Below are 26,914 nucleotides of genomic sequence, written 5' to 3'. Positions count from 1 at the left end.
CTTTATATAATTCCACCAGGAAAACCAAACTGGCACTTATAGAATCTCACGAGCCCAGAGACATTTTTAGAACCAGGGTTTTAGTCTTGTGAATTTTGACTGTTCAAACTGCATCAGTTGGATGTATTTTAAATAAAGTGAGATTTTGAATGATCTTGCAACTCAATTCCGTTTGATTTTTAGAAACAAAATTGTAGAGTGTATTCTTTTACAATAAATATTCGATTTAAATACTTTCACCTTTAGTTAGACAAAATAAGAGGACTCCTTTCAAACCAATTAACTTTATTTAAAGGTACAGTCAAGTAAAAAAAAAAAAACTTTCATGATTCAGATAGGGCATGTAATTTTAAACAACTTTCCAATTTACTTTTATCACCAATTTTGCTTTGTTCTCTTGGCATTTTTAGTTGAAAGCTAAACCTAGGAGGTTTATATGCTAATTTCTTAGACCTAGAAATCCGCCTCTAATCTAAATGCATTTTAATAGTTTTTCACCACTAGAGGGCATTAGTTCATGTGTTTCATATAGATAACATTGAGCTCATGCTCATGAATTAACAGAGGAGTGAGCACTGATTGGCTAAAATGCAAGTCTGTCGAGCTGAAATAAGGGGGCAGTCTGCTGAGGCTTAGATAAAAGGTAATTACAGAGGTAAAACGTGTATAATTATAACTGTTAGTTCTGCAAAACTGGGGAATTGGTAATTCAGGGATTATCTATCTTTTAAAACAAGAAAAATTCTGGTGTTGACTGTCTTTTTAACAAAAGTGTGGGTTTGTTTTTTCTTCTTGCTCTCCTCTTATAGTACTATTACTGCTGATTTTCTAGATACAGAACACATGTTTTTCACTCAAATGCAATCATCTTTATAAACATTTTTTTTTAATGTTGCACAATAGAGGTCTGCTGAACAAAATGTCCATGAAAACATCTCGTCAGCTCAGTCCTCTTGTCATCCCAGGGCACTGTTATTATGTTGTATAAGCTGCAGATACAAATATTCATTAGCTGTTAGTATTTAAAGGGACATTAAACCCCAAAAAATTATTTAATGATTCAGATAGAGAATACAATTTTAAACATTCCTTTTACTTATATTATCTAATTTGCTTCATTCTTTAGATATCTTTTGTTAAAGAAATAGCAATGCACATGGGTGAGCCAATCACATGAGGCATCTATGTGCAGCCACCAATCAGAAGCTACTGAGCCTATCTAGATATGCTTTTCAGGAAGAATAGCAAGAGAATGAAGCAAATTAGATAATAGAAGTAAATTAGAAAATTGTTTAAAATGGTATTCTCCATCTGAATCATGAAAAAAAAAAAAATGGGTTTAATGTCCCTTTAAGGACACACGTATGTGAAGCCTTCACTGCAACTCCAGCACTGTGATACTGGCATTACAGCAACTTGACTGAATAAGTATACTTGTGCATTCCAACAGTTGTGCAAAAAACCTGTTTTTTCAATTTATTTTAATTACGCCTAACCAATCCACACTCCATTATTGTAAGCTAGTCAAAGTGTTGGTAAACCTTCCACTTTTTAGAATCCGATCCTGAATGTTTGTGATATTTTAGATGGACTTAAAGGGACATAAAACAATTTGGGATAGAGACAAAAATTATGTACTTTAACCCCTTAAGGACCAAGGACGTACGCCATACGTCCTCAAAAAAAAAAATGCAGTTAACGACCGAGGACGCGTGGCGTACGTCCTTGGCCTTGGAAAGCGGTGGAAGCGATCCTGATCGCTTCCAGCCGCTTTCCGGTTATTGCAGTGATGCCTCGATATCGAGGCATCCTGCAATAACCCCCCCCTTGGCCATCCGATGCAGAGAGAGCCACTCTGTGGCCCTCTCTGCATCGGACATTGATGGCGGTATCGTTGGTGGGTGGGCGGCCATCTATGGGCCGTATGATGTGGAGGTGGGCTGGATCGCTGGGCGCGCACGGATGCGTGCGTGCACGGGGGAGCAGGAGCGGGCGCGTGCACAGGTAGGAACCGCTACACTACAGAAAAATGCTGAAAAAAGTGTCAATGAGGGCTAAAAATATTTTAAATAAAACAATCTAAGGGATCTGGGAGGGGGTGGGGGGTTGGTCTTGGGGGGGCAAGCTACACTACAGAATTTTTTTTTTTTTTTTTACTGTAAACTGGATACTGGCAGACAGCTGCCAGTACCAATGATGGCTACCAGTAAGTTAGAGGGGAGGGTTAGAGAGCTGTTTGTGGGGGGTATCAGGGAGGTTGGCGGCTAAGGGGGGATCCTACAGAGCAGCATATGTAAATATGCCTTTTTTTAAAAAAAAAAAAATCAAATATAGCTTTTATTTTAGTACTGGCAGACTTTCTGCCAGCACTTAAGATGGCGGGGACAATTGTGGGGGAGGGAAGAGAGCTGTTTGGGAGGGATCAGGGGGTGTGATGTGTCAGGTGGGAGGCTGATCTCTAAACTAAAGCTAAAATTAACCCTGCAAGCTCCCTACATGCTACCTAATTAACCCCTTCACTGCTAGCCATAATACACGTGTGATGCGCAGCGGCATTTAGCGGCCTTCTAATTACCAAAAGCAACGCCAAAGCCATATATGTCTGCTATTTATTAACAAAGGGGATCCCAGAGAAGCGTTTACAACCATTTGTGCCATAATTGCACAAGCTGTTTGTAAATGATTTCAGTGAGAAACTTAAAATTGTGAAAAATGTAACTTTTTTTTTATTTAATCGCATTTGGCGGTGAAATGGTGGCATGAAATATACCAAAATGGGCCTAGATCAATACTTTGGGTTGTCTACTACACTACACTTAAGCTAAAATTAACTCTAAAAGCTCCCTACATGCTCCCTAATTAACCCCTTCATTGCTGGGTATAATACACGTGTGGTGTGCAGTGGCATTTAGCGCCTTCTAATTACCAAAAAGCAACACCAAAGCCATACATGTCTGCTATTTATGAAAAAAGGGGATCCCAGAGAAGCATTTACAACCATTTGTGCCATAATTGCACAAACTGTTTGTTCACTTTTTCCACACATTTTGTTACAAACTTTAGGTTTCTCACTGAAATTATTTACAATTTTTTTTTTTTATTTGATAGCATTTGGTAGTGAAATGTTGGCATGAAATATACCAAAATGGGCCTAGATCAATACTTTTGGATGTCTTCTAAAAAATATATACATGTCAAGGGATATTCAGTGATTCCTGACAGATATCTGTGTTCCAATGTAATGTAATGGTTTGGAAATAGCAAAGTGCTAATTGTATTTATTGCCCTATAACTTGCAAAAAAAGCATTGGGTATTTCTAAACTCAGGACAAAATTTAGAAACTATTTAGCATGGGAGTTTTTTGGTGGTTGTAGATGTGTAACAGATTTTTTTTTTTTTCCCTTCCATATTTTATAATATTTTTAATAATAAATTATAAGATATGAGGAAAATAATGGTATATTTAGAAAGTCCATTTAATGGTGAGAACAACGGTATATAATATGTGTGGGTACAGTAAATGAGTAAGAGGAAAATTACAGCTAAACACAAACACTGCAGAACTGTAAAAATAGCCTTGGTCCCAAACAGACAGAAAATGGAAAAGTGCTGTGGATATTAAGGGGTTAATTATTTTACCTGCAAATTTATACTGTAGTGCATCACCATTAACCATTTCTTTTAAGTTTCCAAATTTTATAGCTCTAACTTCCCCCCCCCACACAATTCTTTCTATGGCTGTATCTATATCCACCTATGTTTGGTAGAATGCAAGACTTTAACACTCATTTGCTTCTAGGCATGCTCCAGCAAATAATAAGTTGCTGTGAACTCAGTTGAAATACAATGCTTGTTTTTCTGACGATAAACACTAATAAAGGGGGTGTTCCATACTATTCCAGACAGCATAGCTAAGTAACTAATTTTGCTTATTTTTGAAAATTATTTTAAAATACTTGCCAACAATTTCTAAACTACTTTTTTTATGCAAACTATTTTTACTTAATTAGCCCTTTTAGGATATGCACAGATCTCAACATGTTTTATGGCACTTTAAATTGATCACTTCTAATGAAGATACTCTAACTTTTTATTCTAGCCATGCTAATGTTTTAAACTGTAACAAAAAAATAAATTTATTTTGAAGTGGGTGGTTGGAGCGTGTGGTATTAGAATGGCATGGCAAGATTTAAGTTTGTTTTATAGTCCGTGAAACTTCATTAGAAGTGATTAATTGAAATCCATCTAAAATATCACTAACATTCAGAATCTGATTATAAAAAGTGCAAAGCTCATTATCACTTTAATATGTTATTCCTGTAGTTATACTGGAGTATGCCACTTGATCCACATTTTGGTTTACTATAATTGTAGACAAGGCTAATGTGACTAATTTGTTTTACTAAGGATAAAGCAACTACATAAAATGTTATCCTTCTCCCTTGGGGCTATACTTGTGGTTCAGACTACACTTGTACAAACAAATTTTTACATTTGTTTTGACTTGATGCCATATTATTACTGGCTGCACAGAAACAAGGAAAGCTTCCAAAATCCAGAAGCGCACTTCTAATGAGAGATCCTCTTGAAGATTTCCAACTACTGTGAAGCCCCATCTGTTCTAGGGTTCCTCTCCATCTCATGTTCTGTAAAGGAAACTTGATGATCCTACCAGCTTCAGAAGTCTTAACCAAAGCCATTGGTGCTACAGTAACATGAATCAGAACTTATGAAATCTTTGTGACCATTTATCACAGTAGAGATGATGAGCACTCCTTTAATAAAACAACCTTTATTAGACATTAAGATTAAAAAGACAACTATCACTCTAAGGCATAGTATATCTCATGCACACATTTTATACAAAGTTATATGCGACGCAAATTGTTAAAACAAATTAATTGTGTGGGCCGCAGACTCTACACTATCACACCAGGGGGGGAGCGACAGATGCAGTCTCTCTGGCATGTACATCCTGGCCCCAGAATCAAGTGTCCTATAAGATATATTTCCTGGGCATTTACCAAGAATATAACGTAAGAGTACCTGACCCCTCAGTCATGTGAGGGGATAAATGCATAACCAGCTCAAGTGTAGCACTAATAATGCACCACAAAAGATGAATTACTCTATCGTGTTGGAAATGCACATCTTCACAGTTTGGTAGTCTTCGGTGTAACACCACAGCCAGAACTGGCTCAGCACCGTCGTGCTGGTGTTCACAGTTCACTTTCTTATAGAGCAGGATACTCTTATTCTGCTGAATGACACAGCCAATTGCAGCTTGGTACCGTTGTCACGGTTGATTAAAATTGTATGCTTTATCTGAATGCTGAAAAGAATATTGAGTTGCATATCGCTCTAAGAGATGAGCAGCTGACACTGATATAAATTCTCAATTTGCACAAATACAAAACTGAAATGTTTTCACTATGGTTTAACTTGCATTTGCTTTTAGTTTAGTATGGATTCCATTTCTGTCAGCTAAATAAGTGTATTGGGGATTTTGAGCAAACCACCTGTATACAGCTGGCAAGATAAATTAGTCAGACTAGAAGGCGTAAAATGCTTATATCTTAAGTTGTAAAATATACAAAGTATGATCTTTAGTTGTTAAAATAACACAAACTTTGAATACATAGCCAAAATTTGTAAAAATCATTGCACTAAGCTTGTATCTCACATAGAGAAATGCAGGAAACACCCCTGTCTAGAATCTTTTGAGAGATCTTGCGGTGCTGGAGGATAATTTTTAGATCATCTTATCTGCGCAGAGAGCTTTGTGGGAGGCATGTCTCATTCTCTGGGACTTCCAGGTTCTGCCATTTTTCTTAGAGAAACCCTATGAAGCCTGCACTGTAACTTCTCTCAAAGTTGGAGAATCTTTGATCATCAAGCTTTTATACAGAAAATTAGAGGCCATTGAAGTCCATCAGAAAACACTTTACCACTGCGAAAAGCCTATTTTTATAGTCATGGTTACCCAATACCAGTGTAATTATCTGATGTTTGTTTATGGCATTGATTACAATCTATCAACGATTTGCTTCCAGAAGGCCATTTGCTTTCAGACCAAATTGCCTAGTTTCTCAAGTGATCACAATGTAATATTTTGTTACAAACAAATATTTTACCGAAAAGCTTCCGAAGAGGACTTGTGTACTAATTACATATTTTCGAAATAGAAACTGGGAGGTAAGCCAAAACTGAGTGATAACTTATTCACACATCTTAAGAGACCAGTAAAGTCAAAATTAAATTTTCATGATTCAGGTAGCGCACACAATTGTTAACAAATTTGTAATTCACTTCCATTATCAAAATGTGCACTAGTTCAGACATGTTCAAGTTTTTTAAACACACTGGCAAGTGAAAAGAAAGCTAAAACTACCTTGTTTCACTTTAATACGGTTTTCACTTTACAGCGAGGCTCCGGTCCCTAACCCCCTGTATACACGTCTGTAATAGTCTATGGCAGTAGTGTTTGCAACTATGTATAACATTGCTATAAACTTTGTTGCAAACACTGCTGCCAGATGGCTAAAGAGACATGCACACTCCCTAAGCTTACCTAGGGTAGTCTTTAACAAAAGATACCAAGAGAACATAGTAAAATTGATAATAGAAGTAAATTGGAAAATTTGTTTTAATTGCAGAATCCATTTAACTTTATTTTTAACTTTATTGTCCCCTTAAATAAGAATTAAGAAATGAATGCAGTTGGCAAAAACAGCTTTATTGACAAATACTATATTTAGATTTCAAAGTGTTTTTTGGAGAATCTCATTAGTTCAGAATAATATACCGTATTCTGTAATCGGGAATACTGTAAGAAACCTATTGTATATTCTAGTGTGTGTCTTTCTGTGACTGTCCTTGCTGTGAAGTGAATATCAGCTGGCAGATCTGCTAGTGGAAATGTGGATTTAAATGCTCAGACTTATCTGTCCATGAGACTATATAAGTATTAACTTATCAGGTCATAAATGCTGAACTTCTGCTCTGTGTGCTGACCTGGATTTAATTCTTCTGAGTTCTGAGGGTTGTTATGGCAGCAGTAATGAATGCCCATTGTGCATCAGTTGTTTTGCTGTTCCCCATGTTTGGTGTCTTGCTGTTGTGTAGCTGAATTCCTTTCCATGCCATGGCTTCTGTTTACAGCATATTGTTAGAATGAAATTCCTATCACTACTGTGAGGGGGATATCTGGATCTGTAAGGCAGACATTTTGTATTTTTGAACAGGTATATAACTCTTGTTATCACCTATATTTTACATTTTTAAAGTATGTTATGCACACATCTCCCTTAAATTCCCCATAGCTCCCCTCCTGTTCCTACTTGATCATTTACTTTATAGTCATATTTATTATGTATCTGCTCACTCCACAGTACTAATCAGTTTACTTTTCTTTGGGTTGACCTGTGGTTTGTCTACTCTGTGGTTTGTCCACTCTGTTTTGTTTACTTCATTGTGGTTGATAATCCTGTAAAAACCAACATGGACACATTAAATATGGCTGGTGGTGGAGTAGTGCCAATTTAGTCCAGGTTGCTGACATTTTGTGTGGGCGGTTCTCTATATAACACTGGCTTGGTTTGTGTATTATGGCGCGGTTAAGGCCAAAAAGTGTGTACATATGCTAAAGCTTTATTTTAAAATGTGTAAGTCACGGGAATGACTAGCATTCTTACTTTAGTTATGCATTTGCCAGAATACTAAAGAATTTGGTTGTATGAGCATGTGAATTTGCACAGTAGTTTAACCATAGTTGAATAGGACATTATGTGCCAGATTACAAGTGAAACACTATTAATGCTCCCGCTCGAGCGTTAACTGCTCTAGAAGTAAGCTTTTTGCGCTCGTCTGTTGCGCCCATATTATGAGTTGAGGGTAAACTGTTTTCGCTTGCATGCTAACCCAACTAGCGTAAAAAGCCGAACTTACAATATTGCTCGCGCAATAACCTATTCCCCCATAAGGTCAATGGAGCAAAAAAAAGTGTGTGGGGGGAACGAAAACCCTACTTGTGCGCAAACATTTCAGAATGTTCTATTTATCTATGTGCAGAACATTGGAATGTCAAATATTTACAGTAAAAACATAGTTAAAAACCTTTATTAAATATGGATATTGCATAAATACATACGTCCATCTCTGTTAAAGCCCTTTGCTTGCCTTTTTTTCTGACACGTGAGACCTCATATCTTTGATCCCTTATAACTTTTTTTTTTTGTGCAAATTTTTTTTTTTTTTTTTTAAATAATTTTTATTATATGGTGGTGTTATGAGTGTCACTGTACTTTAGTAATGCATTTTTGTGATACTTTTGTTTCGAGAAACAGTTAACCAGAGCTCTGATGACACAGTATTAATTCTAGCTTAAATTGTGACTGCGCTCAAGTGCTCACGTTTAGTTTCAACTTGTAATATGAGCGGAAAATCCCGATGCGCAAACACCGAAAATAAATCCTTTATTGCTTGTTGCTTGCACGTAACTGTTAACGTGCTTCTCATAATGTAGACCAACCAATACTTGAAGTGATTTTTTTTTTTTTTTTTTTTCAAATGGTCGTCATAGCTTTGGACTGAAGTAACAAATTTGCCAGTTTGTACAATTGAACTAAACTTCATCCAGTCTAAACAAAATGGGGGGAGGGAACTATTGAAATTAGTTATAAGATGGCCTAGGTGCAATTCTTGTAAAGCATTAACCATAGGAAATAATGAAAAGATAAATGTATGGGTTACCTTTTCACATTACTAGTTTCTCTTTTATAGTTTGAATTAAAACTTGGAAATGTATTATACTTATTTGTTTACACCACATTTCTGCTCTGATTATTCACTGATATATATATATATATATATATATATATATAATATATATATATATATATATATATACATACATACATACATACATACATACATACATACATACATACATACATACATACATACATACATACATAATATATATAAATTGTATATGTCAAGGAATAATCTTAGAAAACAGCAGTATTAGTACTGCTGGGTAGATGTTTTCTGACAACAGCTTGTGGACTTTGTAAATGGACCAAACAGGCATTCACTTGATAGTATTATAGCTACAAAAGCGATGCCCTGCCATTTACCCTCACCCAAACAGCGCGATTGTGCTGGGGCTGACAGGATAGTTTTAGGTGCTCTCTAGCTTGCTGGTAATCTGTGCTTTTTCCTGTTGATTGATTAAACATTGCTTATACCTTGGGAGTCATGTTGTTTATTAGTTTTATTCCTGGCAGTTTCGTGGATGAAGGGTTTGGCTCTATCGATTTTATAGGGAAAGTAAATGCCTTGATATTTTATATAAAATGCTTATGCACAAAGAAACAACTTTGCCTTACACTTTATTTATTTTGATCTCTATTTATGTAATCTAGCTCTTAAGATTTTAGCAATTTCTATTTTTCAGAACTTGAAATGCACCCTGCTAACTTGCCAAGGCTAACCCTGCTACATATGTACCTGTTTTGGCTTTATAAGATAACTGCAAAACAATTTCCTTTTTTTACTGATTTTATCAACGTGTCTAGCCTTGTTGTCTGGATTTAAGCCCATATTAGCCCCTCCAAATTAAGCAAATGGTAGATGGAGTTTGGCTTTTGAAAAACAATTTCAGTAAGACGGATGTTTGTTTTATAAACATTAAAACTTGGCTGATTCATTAATTCTATAGCAACACAACAGAAATATTTTGTAATTGCATGGTGTTTACTGTCCCTTTATTTTAAGGATACTTTGTTTTCTTAGGGTCACACAATATACTCCCTATCAGCCAGAAGTATCTCAAGGTCGCCTGGAGAGTCTCCTGAACTACCAGACCATGGTGTGTGATATTACTGGGATGGATGTTGCCAATGCGTCACTACTGGATGAAGGAACTGCTGCGGCAGAAGCTATGCAGTTGAGCCACAGGTAAAGACACAGTGCTTGAAAATCTCTTGTGGCCTGTATTTTAATGTGTGTGTATGTGTGTGTGTGTGTGTGTGTGTGTGTGTATATATGTATGTGTATATATATATATATATATGTGTGTATATATATATATATATATATATAGTTTTGCATTTTTACTTTTGAACTCGTGACATTTAAAACCTTTTAACGGTTGGTTGCAAAGTGTGATCTTTTTTTGTAATTTTTTTTATTTTTAATATAGACACAACAAGAGGGGGACATTCTACGTGGACATACGATGCCATCCACAAACAATAGCTGTTGTTCAGACCAGGGCCAAGTAAGAAATTCTAAAAGTTTTTTACATTTATATTCAAAGAGAAATTTGTAATTTACCTTAAGTCAAACCAATCTTTTAAGAATGTCTGCACTGAGGAAAACATACTTGTTCTTGTAGGAAGTATCACTGTCCACCAATACATTAGTGTTTATGGTGGTTTTGGTCAAGATAAGTTTAGCTTCTGTCCTATGCACTGTTATTTCACAATAATGCACTTTTCTATTTGTTTTAAAATCCAAATAACTTCAGCTAATTTTATTTATTTGGAAAATGTTAACATATGTTATTTTATATGTATAGCATCATTTTGTCTTTACTACATGAAACAAACTTGACTGACTTAACACCTCCAGCTTTTAATGCATTATCAAGAATTCATAAAAATGGATGTTTCATTAGCTACAATAGCCAATACATCTATCTGTGCCTCCTCTTGTATATCTTTTATATACAGAGAGACAGAGGGAGTTTACCCATGTTTAGTGTATTGGTGAGCTCTCTGTAGTACCAATAGTTTTGTTTAAACACTCTACCTATAATCATCCTAAAAACCATCTGGTAGCCCTGCTACAGTGTAACTGACGAATATAGTATTCCGTATCCTCTAAATATTACTATTTTATCTCTTGTAACCTGGAAAATATTTTACAGCTACATTGGTGTTACTACTGAGTTGAAACTGCCTCATGAGATGGATTTCAGTGGGAAAGATGTCAGTGGGGTGTTGTTTCAGTATCCAGATACAGATGGAAAAGTGGAAGATTTTACCCAGCTGGTTGACAGAGCTCATCAAAATGGAGTAAGAAATTACTAATCTAACAATTCCCTTGTAAACATTATACATGTATTTATTTACTGTTTGCTCTATATGCTTATAAAGGCTTAGTATAAGTGAGATTTAAACTTCCCCTTTGCGGGGTTAAGCGCACAGCAGTGTAGGGTCAATAGTCTATAAATTACATGTGCTAATAAATTAGAGCATGTAACGTTTTGACTATTGTGGCCCTTTAAACTTAAATGGATTGGATAAAGCATGACATCCTAAACAACTTTCCAGCTTACCTCTATTATAAAATTGCTTAGTTCTCATGGTATCCTTTGTCAAAGAGTAATGCTAGGTGAGCTCACTTAAAATGCTAAAGATACATGCATACTCCTATCAGCCTACCTAGGTTTACTCTTCAACAAATGATACCAAGAGAACAAAGTTCATTTGATAATAAAAGCTGTAAAGATGTTCAAAATTGCACTGATCATGAAGAATGAATGTTTCATATTGACTTTATCCGTTTTAAGTAAATGTATTGGACATTTTCAAATGAAATATATATTTTTTTTCTATAAATAAAAGTGAACCATTTTTAGCTGCATGAAGTATTGTGTTTCGATTTTTGATTTATTTTTTTTTGTGGCAAATGCAATATGTGTTAGGTGTCCATAGTTATTCTATATGAATTTATGCATAATAAATGTGAATAGTTACTGAAGGTCAGGGAATATTAGGAAGGAAATGGAAAAAATGTGCATTTCCATAAAGCATAGTTGTCTATATTCTTGGTTTGAAATGTATGTAGCATTATTGCATTTCTTATGCATGGGAACTACAATTCCCATCATACTGTGCACTTTTCAAGGGGAAACTGGCATCCACTCTACTGTCTGGGCAATATGGAGGTAGGGAAATGGCAGGTCTCATATCTTAACACCATTTTTATGCCCTGGCACTATGGATTTGTTAAACCCAGTTCTAAGTCTAAGCCTTGTAATCTTGTACATTGTTGTTAAGCTCAGCTGATCTATTGTACTTATTACACAAGATAACCTTCATTATGTCTTGAATATGGATATTATGAAATGTTGCAGTATAATATGATAATGTAATACTTTAAGACTAAACTGGGTATGGTTCCTGCTGCCCAACATTATATACTAGGGATGCACCAAGATTTCGACCACAGAAATGTTTCGGACGATAATGGCATTTTCGGTTATTCCCGTTTTCGTGTTTTTTGCCTTTTATAATCGGTAAAATTATTGTGTAGCATATTTAAAATTTGATGCTAGTCTAGAGCTGCTGTTTGAGTTCCTTACTTGACTTGTTTTGCATATAATAATAGTTTTCTAGGACTATACTTAATAATACAGTATATTGATATTTAATATTGTCTGCACCGAAATTTTGGTCACAGAAACATTTTGGCCAAAAATGGCAATTTTTTTTTTTTCTTTGTAAAATTGTGTAACATTTTATTGTGTTTAAGATTTATTTTTTATTTTTTTGTCCAATTTTATTGCGTTACTTTCAAATAAGTGTGGTAATTTTATTGGCTTGCAGTTTTTCAATTTAGATTCATTCATTAAATAGACTAATTATGGAAGGGAATAAAAATAAAAAATAATTTGAAAAAATACATTTTCGGTTTTGGTTTTCGACCAAGTGCATCTTGGATTTTCGGGTTTGGTTTTGGCCCAGAATTCCCATTTCGGTGCATCACTAATATACACCATAGCTAAGGTGCCCTCTTCAGATTAGATTGTGAGTCCTGTTTCTGCAGTTTTGGTTTCCAATAGTTCATACAATTTCCAAACATATAACCTCATTTTATGTTTTTTTTTTTGGTTTAGACATTGGTGTGCTGTGCTACAGACCTCCTAGCACTATGTATCCTGAGACCTCCAGGAGAATTTGGAGTAGATATTGTCCTTGGCAGCTCCCAGAGGTTTGGTGTTCCACTGCACTATGGTGGGCCACATGCAGCTTTCTTTGCTGTCAAAGAAAAACTGATACGAATGATGCCTGGAAGAATGGTTGGGGTAACCAGGTATGTCTTAAATATGTTAAGCAAAATAAAAAAATTTAAAAAAAAAAAGCTTACGTCCCTTTAAGAAGACATTTTATCATGTATATGTTTGTTTGTTTTTAATTAAGAACCCCCAACAAGCCAGATTTTCGTTATAGCTGTGCTAGAATGCAGGTGAAATAATCAGCTGATGGGCTGAAGCAGGTTAGTAACGATGGTTACTGATCTGTTAATTACGTCACCGGTACTTAAAGGGACATGAAACCCAAAATTTTTCTTTCATGATTCAGACAGAGCATACAATTTTAAACAACTTCCCAATTTACTTCTATTGTTTAATTTGCTTTCTTCTCTTGTTATCCTTTGCTGAAAGGTTTATCTAGGAAAGATCATGAGCAGCAAAGAACCGAGGTTCTACCTGCTGTTTAGTGGCTTCATATATATACTGATTGTCATTTGCTCACCCATAAGTTCAGTTACAAACCAGTGGTATCATTTGTCGAAGGAGCAGCAATGCACTAAGAGAATGAAACAAATGAGATAATATATAGGTAAATTGAAAAGTTGATTAAAATTGTATTCTCTATCTGAATCATGAAATAAAACTTTGGGTTTTCTTGACCCTTTTAGGACCATGGTTGAGAAACATTGTTATAAAATATCACTATCCACAAGCAGACGTGAGCAGTGTCTGTAGCAAATTTTACCTCCCTTTTTTGAAAGCTAACAAGTAAATGTAAGTACAAATCTGTTTATGTGCAGTATTATGTCTAACTTTTTAATGTTAGAATGTAAACAATTAAAGGGATGTGAAACCCAACATTTGTCTTTCATGAGCGTATTATTTTAAACAGCTTCCTAATTTACTACTTCGGTTACATTTTCTTGGTAAGCTTGGGAGCATGCACGTGTCTTGGACACTATATGGCAGCAGTTTTGCAAGAGCACTAGATGGCAGCACTATATCCTACCATGTAGTGCTCAAGAGACCTACCTAGGTATCTCCAACACAGAGTATCATGGGAACAAAGCAACTTGATAATATAAGTCAATTTGAATATTTTTTTGAAATTGTATGAATCGTGAAAGAACCTTGTTGGGTTTAATATCCCTTTAACTAATTATACAATTTTTTTTAACTCTTTATTTTTATAATGTGAAGGCTTCTTAAATACATTAAAGTGCTAAAAAGGAAATGTTCTAATATATATCAGCATTTTATTGCACTGCTGCTTGTATATAGCTGTGTATTTTACCCCTGCAAAAGGGATTAAACACTTAGTTTAAAGGGACAGTCTATTTAAAATTAAACTTTCATGATTAAGATGGCGCATGCAATTTTTTTTTTTTTTTATTTTATTTTTATTGGTTTTTAACAAAACAAATCCGGGAAAATAAAATTCAAAGGTACAGTCTAATCCGCAATATAACAGAGAATTTCAATACAGAAAATAAATAATTGCATAACAGATCAAAATAAAACCACATAATTACTGTAATCTTTTTACTATATATATATCTATATCTATCTATATATATCTATCTATATATATATATATATATATATATATATATCTATATATCTATATATATATATATATATATATATATATATATATATATATATATATATATATATATATATATATATATATATATATATATATATATATATATATATATATATATATATATATATAATCTGATTAGGAATAAGCACTCTCTGGATTTTAAACAGCAAATATTTATTCGGCAGTGACGTTTCGGGGCATTCACCCCTTCCTCAGACAACCCAAAATGTGAAACAAGTAGTGTTAAATAATGACTCAATCCCCTCCCCCATCAAATTTCAGCCAATCAAAATACATCCAAAGCAACCAATAAGGGATGCATGTTAAACCAAAGAAAATTACATTTCTGTATAGTAACAAAAAAAGTGTATAATGTTAAAAAACATATTTGTGTAATATATCGATATATCATATCATGTACTAATCTATCAGTGACATTGTGGAAAAAAGGCTTTGGACTAGCATCAAACTATAAACCCTAGAATAAATCTGCCTATTTAAATCTTACAGTGCAATCTAAACATGAGGTATTCACTATGCTTAATATTACACTGAGGAGTGGCTCGATTATATCTCATATGATGTACACACAAACATGTTGATAACTTGGCTGAACTTACTGTTCGTGGGAAGTATTTTACTTTTAGCAGGTCATCATTGTGTATAAACAATTCGCCATTAGCTAACACGCTAACCGCCGCATGTGTTGAGGGGGCGTGTCTACATCCGGGTAAGCTACTTGGACCGCTCCCGGATCTGTATCGTCATCGTTGTTATGCGTTGTCATGGCAACCCACCACGGCATAACAAAATATGCCAGAAAGAGGCGAAATTGCCTATGTCCGCTGTAAGTCACCATGGCAACCCACCAAACATAAGGAGTGTGGAAATCAGACCATGAGCATCGCTAGTGTCACAATCTATTCGCACAGTACTTGCTTATCTGAAAGCTTGCTAATGTAACAACTGCTTATGTAATGGCTATAACCTGTTGCAAGTTAACTAGTGCTGGATCTGTCAACGACTATGATAGAAAAAGCTAATTGGTACACAATGTAATCAAACCAAATCACAAAAACTCAAATTTGGAGTGATAAACTGTAATAATAATTATTAGAAGGGATCATAGTGTCTAAGATAAAGGAGTATATGACTATGTTGTATTCATTCAGCATCCAACACCAATATCACTGATAATAAGTCTGTTACAGTGCTACTAAGCCAATAACTAGACTACTGATTGAACTATATCATGTATGTACAAAATGGCTGATTCCCACCGAAAAAAGGAAGGAGACCACATCCAAGACGGAGTGGGACTCACTGGAAGACCACCACGACGTGGACGAACCAGGAGAATATAGTGCTGAATCTGTCTGATCGTTCGCTGAATAAAGCAGAATTAACACTCCTGAATAGAGGTTTGACGTTTGTCCCTACCTATAGACCAGATGAATTTGACACTTGGTTGGACATCCAAAAATTCAAAAGAAATCTGAAGCTCAAAGATCATTTCAAGATGACGGAACAGCAAGAATGGGGGACCACTTTCAGAAAGAAGAGCACATTCGATCCTCAGCATACAGCTGCCAGTATACATACCTATACTAGATTGGTCTTACAAGATGCTGCAACAATGCCGAAGGAACTATTCAGACACAATATCTCCAAAGAGGAACGTGCAGCAATTGAGAGTTTGGCCCGGGACCCGGATATCGTGATCCGCAATGCGGACAAAGGTGGGGCCATAGTAGTCCTGAACTACAAGGATTACAAAGAAGAGATACTCTCACAACTAAATGATGACCGGGTATACTTACCCCTGAAGAAGGACCCTACCAATCTATTTCAAGAAAAAATTGATAACGTACTGCTTGAAGGTGTAGCAGAAGGATGGATCAATAAAGATACATATGAGTGGCTGCGAGTGACATATCCCATTTGCCCCATTATGTATACCCTGCCCAAAGTACATAAGGGCCTGGAGAAACCCCCGGGACGCCCGATCGTGTCAGCAAGGGGATCCCTGCTGAGTCCATTGGCAAAGTGGATTGACTCATTTCTTCAACCACTGGTGGGACACATGAAATCATATATTAAAGATTCGACAGACGTAATGGGACATCTCTCACAGGTTCAAGATCTGACTGTAGATGACTTCTTGGTATCTATGGATGTCACAAGTCTATATACCATCATCCCACATCAAGAGGGGATGAGGGCAGTCACCAAAGCTCTCTCAAGATATCCCTACGTCGGGCCTAGCAGTACATACATTACCAAGATCCTTGAAGTATGTTTAACACTTAACTTCTTTCGATTTGAATTAAAGTATTACCAACAGATCACGGGGACCGCCATGGGGTCAAACATGGCCCCATCTTATGCGAACTTGTTTATGGAAGACTACGAATCCAACATCATGAAGGTCTATGAGATTCCTGAAATCATTAAGTATATGAGATACATTGATGACGTGCTACTGGTGTGGAGAGGCACAGAAGAACATCTACAGAAGTGGGTACACGACCTCAATGATCTACCACATCCGGTGAAATTTAAGATGGTGGCTAGCAAAGAAGCCATTGATTTCCTTGATTTGAGAATACTTAAGGAGAATGGGCAACTAGAAACCACCATGTACCAAAAACCTACAGACAGGAACTCCCTTTTGTTGGCAAGTAGCAGTCACCCGAGATCTCTCATCAGGGCCATCCCATTGGCACAACTCTACCGAGTAGTGAGGAACAACTCTATAAAGAGTAATGGCGAAAGACAGCTAGAAGAAATGTCCTCCAAATTTCTACAGAGGGGCTACACCTACACAACTATTCAAAAAGCCCATAGAATAGCCAAGGGTACAGAAAGGAGCACCCTACTGAAAGCACGAGGAATGAAACCAGTTGAAAAAAGGATGACTTGTACTATGACATACTCACCAAACATTGGGATCGTAGCAAATTCATTGAAGGACCATTGGGACTTATTGACCACAGACCAACAACTACCTTTTAAAGAATTCTCCCCACCAAGGATGGGATACAAACGAGGTCGCAACCTCCAAGATATGCTGATCACTGATCCAAGACATGCCTACATCAAGGAAACATGGCTAAAATCGAAGAGACAGGGATGCTTCAAGTGCCTTGGTTGCACAACGTGTAATTCGATGATACAGAGCAAAACCTTCCATCATCCACATACGAATCAGAGTTTTAAGATCCAACATCATCTTACTTGCTCTACCTCATTTGTGGTCTACCTGTTGAATTGCACATGTGGGTTGCATTACGTCGGCAAGACGGATGATGACATTAAGAAGAGGATGGCTAACCATCGTAGTGCCATCAGGATTGCGCTAAAAGATGGCACATCAGAACAACCAGTGGCACGCCATTTTTTACAGATGAACCACACTGTGAAGGACCTGCGCTTCATACTCATCGATCACGTGCCACCTCTGACACGGGGGGGCAATAGAAAGAAGAAGCTCCTACAAGTTGAGGCTAAGTGGATCCATAGACTTGGAACTGTACAACCAGGTGGATTGAATACAAATGTGGACTGGCACTGCTTCTTATAGCACCTATCCTTGAGCTATAACTGGGAGGGTGTTTCTTAAACATCCTATTTAGTGATGAGAGTCCACGTATACTTTACTAATATTCCGGTGGATATATTAAGTATCTAGACGCAGTTTACCTACTGAAGATTTCCGATAATACCATACTCCAGGAATTACGAAGACCCAGTCTCAGGTAGGATCTTAGCGACATAATGCCAGATGATCCCTCGCTTGTACCCATTTGGTCTCTTTAGCCCTAAGTTCATTTAGACTCACGTGGGGTCCTATCTACCTCACCAATGTACAGACCCCTTTGAAAGGACCACAGGATTTAAACTATCCTTATCAGGGCCTGTGATGTTCCCATTTGAGAATAGCTAGGGAATCAGCCATTTTGTACATACATGATATAGTTCAATCAGTAGTCTAGTTATTGGCTTAGTAGCACTGTAACAGACTTATTATCAGTGATATTGGTGTTGGATGCTGAATGAATACAACATAGTCATATACTCCTTTATCTTAGACACTATGATCCCTTCTAATAATTATTATTACAGTTTATCACTCCAAATTTGAGTTTTTGTGATTTGGTTTGATTACATTGTGTACCAATTAGCTTTTTCTATCATAGTCGTTGACAGATCCAGCACTAGTTAACTTGCAACAGGTTATAGCCATTACATAAGCAGTTGTTACATTAGCAAGCTTTCAGATAAGCAAGTACTGTGCGAATAGATTGTGACACTAGCGATGCTCATGGTCTGATTTCCACACTCCTTATGTTTGGTGGGTTGCCATGGTGACTTACAGCGGACATAGGCAATTTCGCCTCTTTCTGGCATATTTTGTTATGCCGTGGTGGGTTGCCATGACAACGCATAACAACGATGACGATACAGATCCGGGAGCGGTCCAAGTAGCTTACCCGGATGTAGACACGCCCCCTCAACACATGCGGCGGTTAGCGTGTTAGCTAATGGCGAATTGTTTATACACAATGATGACCTGCTAAAAGTAAAATACTTCCCACGAACAGTAAGTTCAGCCAAGTTATCAACATGTTTGTGTGTACATCATATGAGATATAATCGAGCCACTCCTCAGTGTAATATTAAGCATAGTGAATACCTCATGTTTAGATTGCACTGTAAGATTTAAATAGGCAGATTTATTCTAGGGTTTATAGTTTGATGCTAGTCCAAAGCCTTTTTTCCACAATGTCACTGATAGATTAGTACATGATATGATATATCGATATATTACACAAATATGTTTTTTAACATTATACACTTTTTTTGTTACTATACAGAAATGTAATTTTCTTTGGTTTAACATGCATCCCTTATTGGTTGCTTTGGATGTATTTTGATTGGCTGAAATTTGATGGGGGAGGGGATTGAGTCATTATTTAACACTACTTGTTTCACATTTTGGGTTGTCTGAGGAAGGGGTGAATGCCCCGAAACGTCACTGCCGAATAAATATTTGCTGTTTAAAATCCAGAGAGTGCTTATTCCTAATCAGATTGTCTATTTCATTAAGCACCCTGGTCTGTGTCCGGGTTGGCAAGTGAGAGTGCACTAATTTGAAATATATATATATATATATATATATATATATATATATATATATATATATATATATATATATATATATATATATATATATATATATATATATATATATATATATATATATATATATATATATATATATATATATATATATATATATGTGTGTGTATATATGTATGTATATGTATATATATATTCTGTTCATGCATACTTCTAGTACCCATTGATCCATATCTTACATTGATCATAAGTCTTGTAAAGATACAGTCTCATCACAACTTAACAGAAGGAATCGAGGGCAAAACATAAATTGCAAAATATTGCATCAACTTGAGCATCACATATTAAATCTAAAACCTCTTATGTGAAGCGTATAATCATATGTGAACCTAACATCCAATAATCCAATACCTTGCATTGATAGAATTCCTTTCTAACATTATTCTGTAAATTCAGTTTTACGCATAGTGCTCTCATTCTATTTAAATAACAATTTTCTCTTTGTCTCAGTGTTGTATGACTCGGTGGGGGGGGGGGGGGGGGGGAGAGAAAAAAAAAGGTTCTTGTGCCCCATTTTTATAATCTAAGTTTATAGTCCGGGCCATCTTAAATTCAAGCCCAACTTCGAGGGAGTTGACCTGCTATTACATTAATTAACACATATTCAGTATTCCTAAGTAAAAATATCAATTGGGTCAGAAGATTCTCGGGTAATGAGAGGATTAAAATTTCCCTAATTGAAAAATAGAGAGATCCGATAGGGAATACTGTTCAGAAATACTGTTTAAGTAGAATGTGGGGGATTTGGATGCTTTCCAGTCTTTAAGAATTAAGTTTCTAGTAATAAAAATAATCGTATTAATTCGCTTTCTTTGTGTTTTTCTGTATATTTTACTAAAAAAAAAACCTTGGAACATTTGTATATCGAACTCTACTGCGAGATTCCTTTTCAGCCAATGATTAATTTGGATCCATAACTGTAACCAAAAATAATGTATAATATTCGCCTGTTCTGAGCTACATTTAGGGCAGCTTTGTTTAGTTCCAAACCATTTATTTAAATTAACGTTGGTTATATATACGTTTTCCTGATCAATTTTAAATGTGATACTCAATTAGTAGGGACCCAGGATTTGTTACTTGGTTTGAAAGATTGCTGTATTTCCTCTATATTCAGTCTGGGGAACTCTTTTTGCCATCTATCTCCTTATATGAATCAAATATTCTTCATTTTGGAAAGAGTTAATCAGATTGTAGACTATTGAAATTGAAGTCTTGCCAATTTTATATAGTTTAATTAATTATATTGGTTAGGGCTCCTAAGGATCAATTTGGTTTGTATTTTGTTTGTAAATCATTGATATAATGCCTAACTTGAAGAAAGGCAAAAAAATCATTTTTGGACAGGTCATATTTCCTAGCAATATTTGTAAATTAATCAATTGTTAATTCCTCTAACAATAATTGTGAAATATATATTAAACCTTTATTTTTCCAATGATGAAATACTGTTTGCGTATATCCTGGTTTAAATTCAGGGTTACTAGTAATACTAAGTAATTCCGTGCAGTACGGATTGACATCAACTCTAAGACACATCAGCTGCCAAGCCCTGATTTATATTTTTGAAAATTGTCATATTTAAAATTCTCTTTGGGAGTTTGTTAATAGGACAATGTAGTAAAGTTTCCTAATTAAACTGAGAAATTAAATTATTTTTGATTTGATGGAATGTTACATGTTCTTGGATTGTTAGCCAATCTAGAGCATATTTAACTAGGGTCGATAAATTATAAGCTTCAATATCTGGATATTTTATCACGCTGTAGTTTATCCAGAGCAATTCTTAGTCTTCTCCCCTTCCAGATAAATCTGGAACTGATTTTCTTAAAAAGCATTATGTCCGTTTTGGATAATAAGAACGGAATATTTTGATAAATATAGTATTTTGGGGAAAAGAATGGTTTTAAGCAACATTATACGGGCCGTCAAAGAAATAGGTAAATTGGTCCAATTTGACAACTTCCTTTTGCACTCTGAAAATATTTTGGGGTAATTTAATTGATAACACTCATGTAAGTTTTTGGACATTATCATTCCAAGATATTTAAGTTGGTGTGTTTCTTTAAAGGGAAGTTGGATTTTAGATTCAAAGGGTTTATTTAACCAGAGCAGTTCTGATTTCCCAAAATTAATAGTATAACCTGATATAGCACCGAATAGTTGTATTTAATTTAATAGAAGGGTAAAGTTTTTTTCTATGTCTCTTAAATAGATCAACAAATCGTCAGCATATAATGAAAATATCATTTTTTTTGACCGCCTATGTGTGTACCCGGTAAGCAGCTTCGTAAAAGAATTGCAAAAGGTTCTATTGATATATTAAAAAGTATCGGGGATAAAGGGGCATCCTTGACGAGTGCGCCTGTAATTTTAAAATTTTCTGACGTAGACCCATTAACACTTACTGCCGACATTGGGCTATTGTATAATACTTTTATTAAATTTCTACTGTTATCTTTAAAGCCAAATTTATCCAATGTGCTAAATAGTTGATGCTGAAAAAGCTTTAGATTTTATTAGCTGGGATCATTTGATAGGCTTGCCGCATCCAACATCTCACCTTGGTTCCTATTTTTTAACTTGTCCTGAATATACTCAATTATCAGCATCGTTTTCCTTATATTTTTAACTGGATTTCTCCCTGGCATGAAACCAGATTGGTTTTCATGGATAATATCGGATAAATATGGTTTCAATCGGTTAGCTATTATAGAGGTTAAGATCTTATAGTCAGTATTGAGTAGGGATATTGGACGATATGAAGCGGGATCTTCAGGATCTTTATCCTTCTTGAGGTTAAGTGAGATGTTGGATGCAGCAAAGCCCGCCGAGCATTTATTGGACTGCTGAAAAAAGTTATTATATAAGCTACGAAGGACCGGAGTAATTTGTTCTGATAGAATTTGTTAAAACTCAGAGGGCAACCTGTCAGGGCTAGGAGATTTATTTGATTTAAGGGCTTTAATTCCATCTTCCACTTCTCTTTTTTTTTTTTTTTTTTTTTTTTTAAGTTTTCAAAGAGCTTTATTGAACTTGTCATTAATACAAATGAGATAAAGCAAGTAAATATAAGTTAACAGTGTGAGGACACAAATCGCCCTCAGAACAGTATAATATTACACAATTTAAAATGGATAGAACTCTGTTCAAAACGATACCAAAAACAAAGAAGTTAGTCTTAAACCATAATGGTACCATGTAACTTGTATGAGTGAGACTCAATGGTCTCTTGACCAGGAAAAGAGGGGAAAGGGAAAGAGTCTAGGAGTGAGGGGGGAGGAAAGAGAGAGGGAGGGGGGGATGTAGTTAGTCATGTGCGGGTGTATCGCGTAAGCCATCCAAAATCAAACGGACTAATCCCAAAGAAAGGCCTTATGTCACCCGTGGGAAGCTAACAGGGGGACAGAACATTAGGTTTCCAGGTTGTGTCGTATGCTCAAAAAGGTCGGAGTTACCCAATTTATAAAATATGTCCTTTTCCATGGTATATAAATAGGCCATATAAGAGCAGGAAAGGAAGGATAGAGGGCGCCACATGGTGCAGATCATAAAATAAATAAAAACAGCAAATGGATCACAAGAATCCTACTCACACAGTATAGAGCACTAATTAGTGCTCTATACTTTGTGAGTAGGATTCTTGTGATCCATTTGCTGTTGTTTTTATTTATTTTATGATCTGCACCATGTGGCGCCCTCTATCCTTCCTTTCCTAGATATATCTTCTGTGTTGCGGCACAACACCCTGGAGGAGCAGCCTATACCATCTTGGAATACCTTCACCTGTCTATCAGCTTCTGGAATTGTTACTATACATTCTTGGACTTTGTATCAGAATACATACATTGAACTTTACAGGTTTTATTATTATTCTTATTTTTATGATTATTTTTTATTATTATTATTTTGAGTGTTATTACAAGTAATGTTCTGATACCAATACCAATATTTAACACTGCCATTGCTACTATTACATATATATAATTATTTATATTATATTTATTCTGATTCTTACTGCTCATATTTTACATATATCTTTTTATATCTTTTTGCAATACTTATCCTTGGCGCATCTTATAAGTGTTTTAGTGATATATTCACTGCAACACTAGTTATTGTTTCATATAAGAGCAGACTCTTGTCCAGCTAGGTGGGGACTCTGTTTTCCAATCACAAGCTATTAGATGTTTAATAGATATAAAAAGGTAAATGCTTATGTAAGCATGATGCTTAGGGATAGTATGGACACCTATGTGTAGTAGGGCAACTGCCGGTGAGCTACGTAACGAGACTCCCAATTTGGGAAGGACCCTAAAACATCTTATCCATAAGGGGAGAATTTTGGGGCATTCCCACCAGATGTGTAGAGTCCCCTCTCTGACCACAACCTCTCGAACAATAAGGGGACACACTAGTAAATATTTTAGCCAACCTGGTGGGTACATAGTACCAATGAGCCAACAGCTTGTAATAAGTCTCAAATAAGGTTGTGCAATGTATGGCCTTTTTGGTATGCTCAAGCGTGTGTCCCCAAACCTCTTCTGTAAATGATTTATCAAGTAGGGATTCCCACTTTGCGAGGTGGGGAGTTGTTTCTGAATTTAGGTTTGAGTCTAACAGAGTATAGTGTCTGGAGAGAGGTCGATATAGCCTGTTTCCCTGGCTCCAAGTAGTCTCCCACGGGGTCAGTGGACGGGCTAACTGAGGCTTAAAGCCCCAAGAGGTCCAGAAGCTTTTAATTCTGTGGATGTTCGAATTTTAGAATATGGGGTAAGGCCACATCTACCCCTAACTGAGAAACAGATCTGAATCCACTTTCCGGTGGCGGAAGCCAGAGGTCTGAGACCACATTAATACCAAGTTGAGCCCACTTCAGTGGATGGGCATCCTGTAAGCCTGCCAACAGGCCAGGCATGGAGGTGATGGGAGATGGGTGAGGGGCAATATGTCTAGAATGGCGGATTTTATCCCAGAAGTGCAGGCATTCCCGAATAATAGGGTTTGTCAAGGTTAAATCTCTGCGACAATGTGTGGGCGTCCAGATCAGATCTCGTAAGGTTAAGTTGTAGGGCAACGAGGCCTGTTCGATGGAGCGCCGTTTGCAGGTAGACTGTCTGACACCCCATTGTGAGACATGGGTAAGCATCGCCCCCTCATAGTATCTTACTATTGAGGGAGAGCCCAAACCTCCTTTTATCCTGGGCAATTGCAGAACTCTCTACGCCACTCTTGGAGGTTTGCCCTGCCAGATATACTTAGTGAATTCACTCTGGAACTGTAAGAGAATTTGTCTAGGGACTCTGATTGGCAGGCAACGAAATAAGTATGTGAGACAAGGTAGGAAAGACATCTTAAGAGCTGCAATCCGTCCAATCCACGAGACTTGCGAGAGATTCCAACTCTTACTAAGGGAGCGAAGCTCCGATAGCAAAGGGAGATAATTGCCCCTGACAATCCAGGGGAAATCATTGGATAGTTTGACACCCCTGAAAGGGTATTTGGCTTTTAGAGGGGCCAGAGTCGAGTGCTGGAAGCCTTGGGTATAAATCTCTGTTTTAGATATGTTTAGTTTATAATGAGAATGGGCATTATATTCCCTAACTATTTGTAGGAGTCTGGAGTGGTCGAAAGATCCGATGAAAAAAGGGTAATGCCGTCAGCGAACAAGGCAATATTGTGCTTGGTACCACATAGGGTGATTCCACCCATATGTGGGTCCAATCTGATTTGCTCTGCCAATGGCTCAATGGCCAGCGCAAAAAGCAGGGGCTCTTCCACTTCTTTTATTGTAATCGGACTGTTAATAATCTCAATTATCTCTTGTGTTAATCTAGGTAAGGTTATTTTGTCCCAAAATTAATTTTTTATGTCCTGGTCAACATTTCCTGCTGTATACAAATTTTTAAAGAATAATATTAGTAATATACTTTTTTTTTTTTTTTTTTTTGTATTTAATTTTTATTAAAACATTGGAGAGTGTACAACAGAAGGAAAAATAAGACTTGTAATCAATTTTGTTACATGTTACAATTTACATTTCATAGGCTCATTAATTTGTAAACATTCCATTTCCATCTTAATTTCTAATCATAAACTTCCTTTGTCGACATATATCAAAACACAATACATTACTTCCATGTATATAAATGATTTAAAGAAAGAAAAAAGAAATAGTTTTCCATCAGCAATCTTCTCTATATGTCTAATAGTACTTCTAATCTACACCTCCAATATTGTATTTTCTAAACTAATCTATACAGGATTAGGGTTATCGCCTTATCCTTAAACAATAAGTCCATACACATACTAGTGATTCAGATCATCTTAATGATTAACATAATGCTAGCAAGAAGGTACCAGAGTCGGTATTTGATAGTGGCCACCAGAAGAAAAAAGAGAATTTTTTTTTTTTTTTTCCAGTTTCCTCTCATCTTTTCCCCTCTCCCCTCTCTCCGTCCTTCTCCCTCATTTATGTCTGGCTCCTCTGCAAAATATAGTCCACATATTTACATGTAAGAAAAGGGTCTAAGAATTTAGCTTGTGTATTTTTATCATAGGTTTTTATAAAACTATACCATTTAATACAGTATTTCTTGATGCATGACTCAGAGCCAGCTGAACAATCAAATTGTTCCATAACAGCTTGTTTCATCATCAAATGCGTTAAATTATGTATTGAAGGGGCTTTTTTATCTTTCCATCCTTTAAGGATCAGATATCTACCACCTAATATCATACAATTAATAAAACGCACATTTTTTTGACTCCTATTGTCATAGTCAACCAAGAGAAATATATGTCTTTTTTCCAGTTTAACAGTGACTTTTAGTATTTTGCTTAGCCAATAGCTTGTCTTGGCCCAGAATTGATATATTTTGGGGCACATCCAGAACATATGTATTATATCAGCATTACTATTTGCGCATCTGGGACATAAATATTCAGCATTGTGAAACCATTTACTTAAGGTAGCCGGTGCAATATAGCTTTGATTAATCAATTTAAAGTGGCTTTCTCTCCAACTCGCTGCCAAGGTAGCATTTTCTGCTTTCTG

General features: G+C 36.0%; 1 protein-coding gene across 1 annotated transcript in view; it reads left to right on the top strand.

Moving 5' to 3' along the window:
• GLDC (glycine decarboxylase) overlaps nucleotides 1-26,914 on the top strand; it is a 151,092-nt gene that overhangs the window by 38,442 nt on the left and 85,736 nt on the right. Inside the window, exons 4-7 of the mRNA XM_053702564.1 lie at nucleotides 9,797-9,961; nucleotides 10,206-10,283; nucleotides 10,935-11,082; nucleotides 12,909-13,105. Coding sequence (XP_053558539.1) covers nucleotides 9,797-9,961; nucleotides 10,206-10,283; nucleotides 10,935-11,082; nucleotides 12,909-13,105 — 588 coding nt within the window. The remainder of the gene's footprint in view (nucleotides 1-9,796; nucleotides 9,962-10,205; nucleotides 10,284-10,934; nucleotides 11,083-12,908; nucleotides 13,106-26,914) is intronic.

Source organism: Bombina bombina, chromosome 2 (genome assembly GCF_027579735.1).
Source record: "Bombina bombina isolate aBomBom1 chromosome 2, aBomBom1.pri, whole genome shotgun sequence".
In the NCBI taxonomy this organism is placed as follows: domain Eukaryota; kingdom Metazoa; phylum Chordata; class Amphibia; order Anura; family Bombinatoridae; genus Bombina; species Bombina bombina.
Note: the sequence above shows the minus strand (reverse complement) of the source record. Positions and strands in the feature narration are given on the sequence as shown.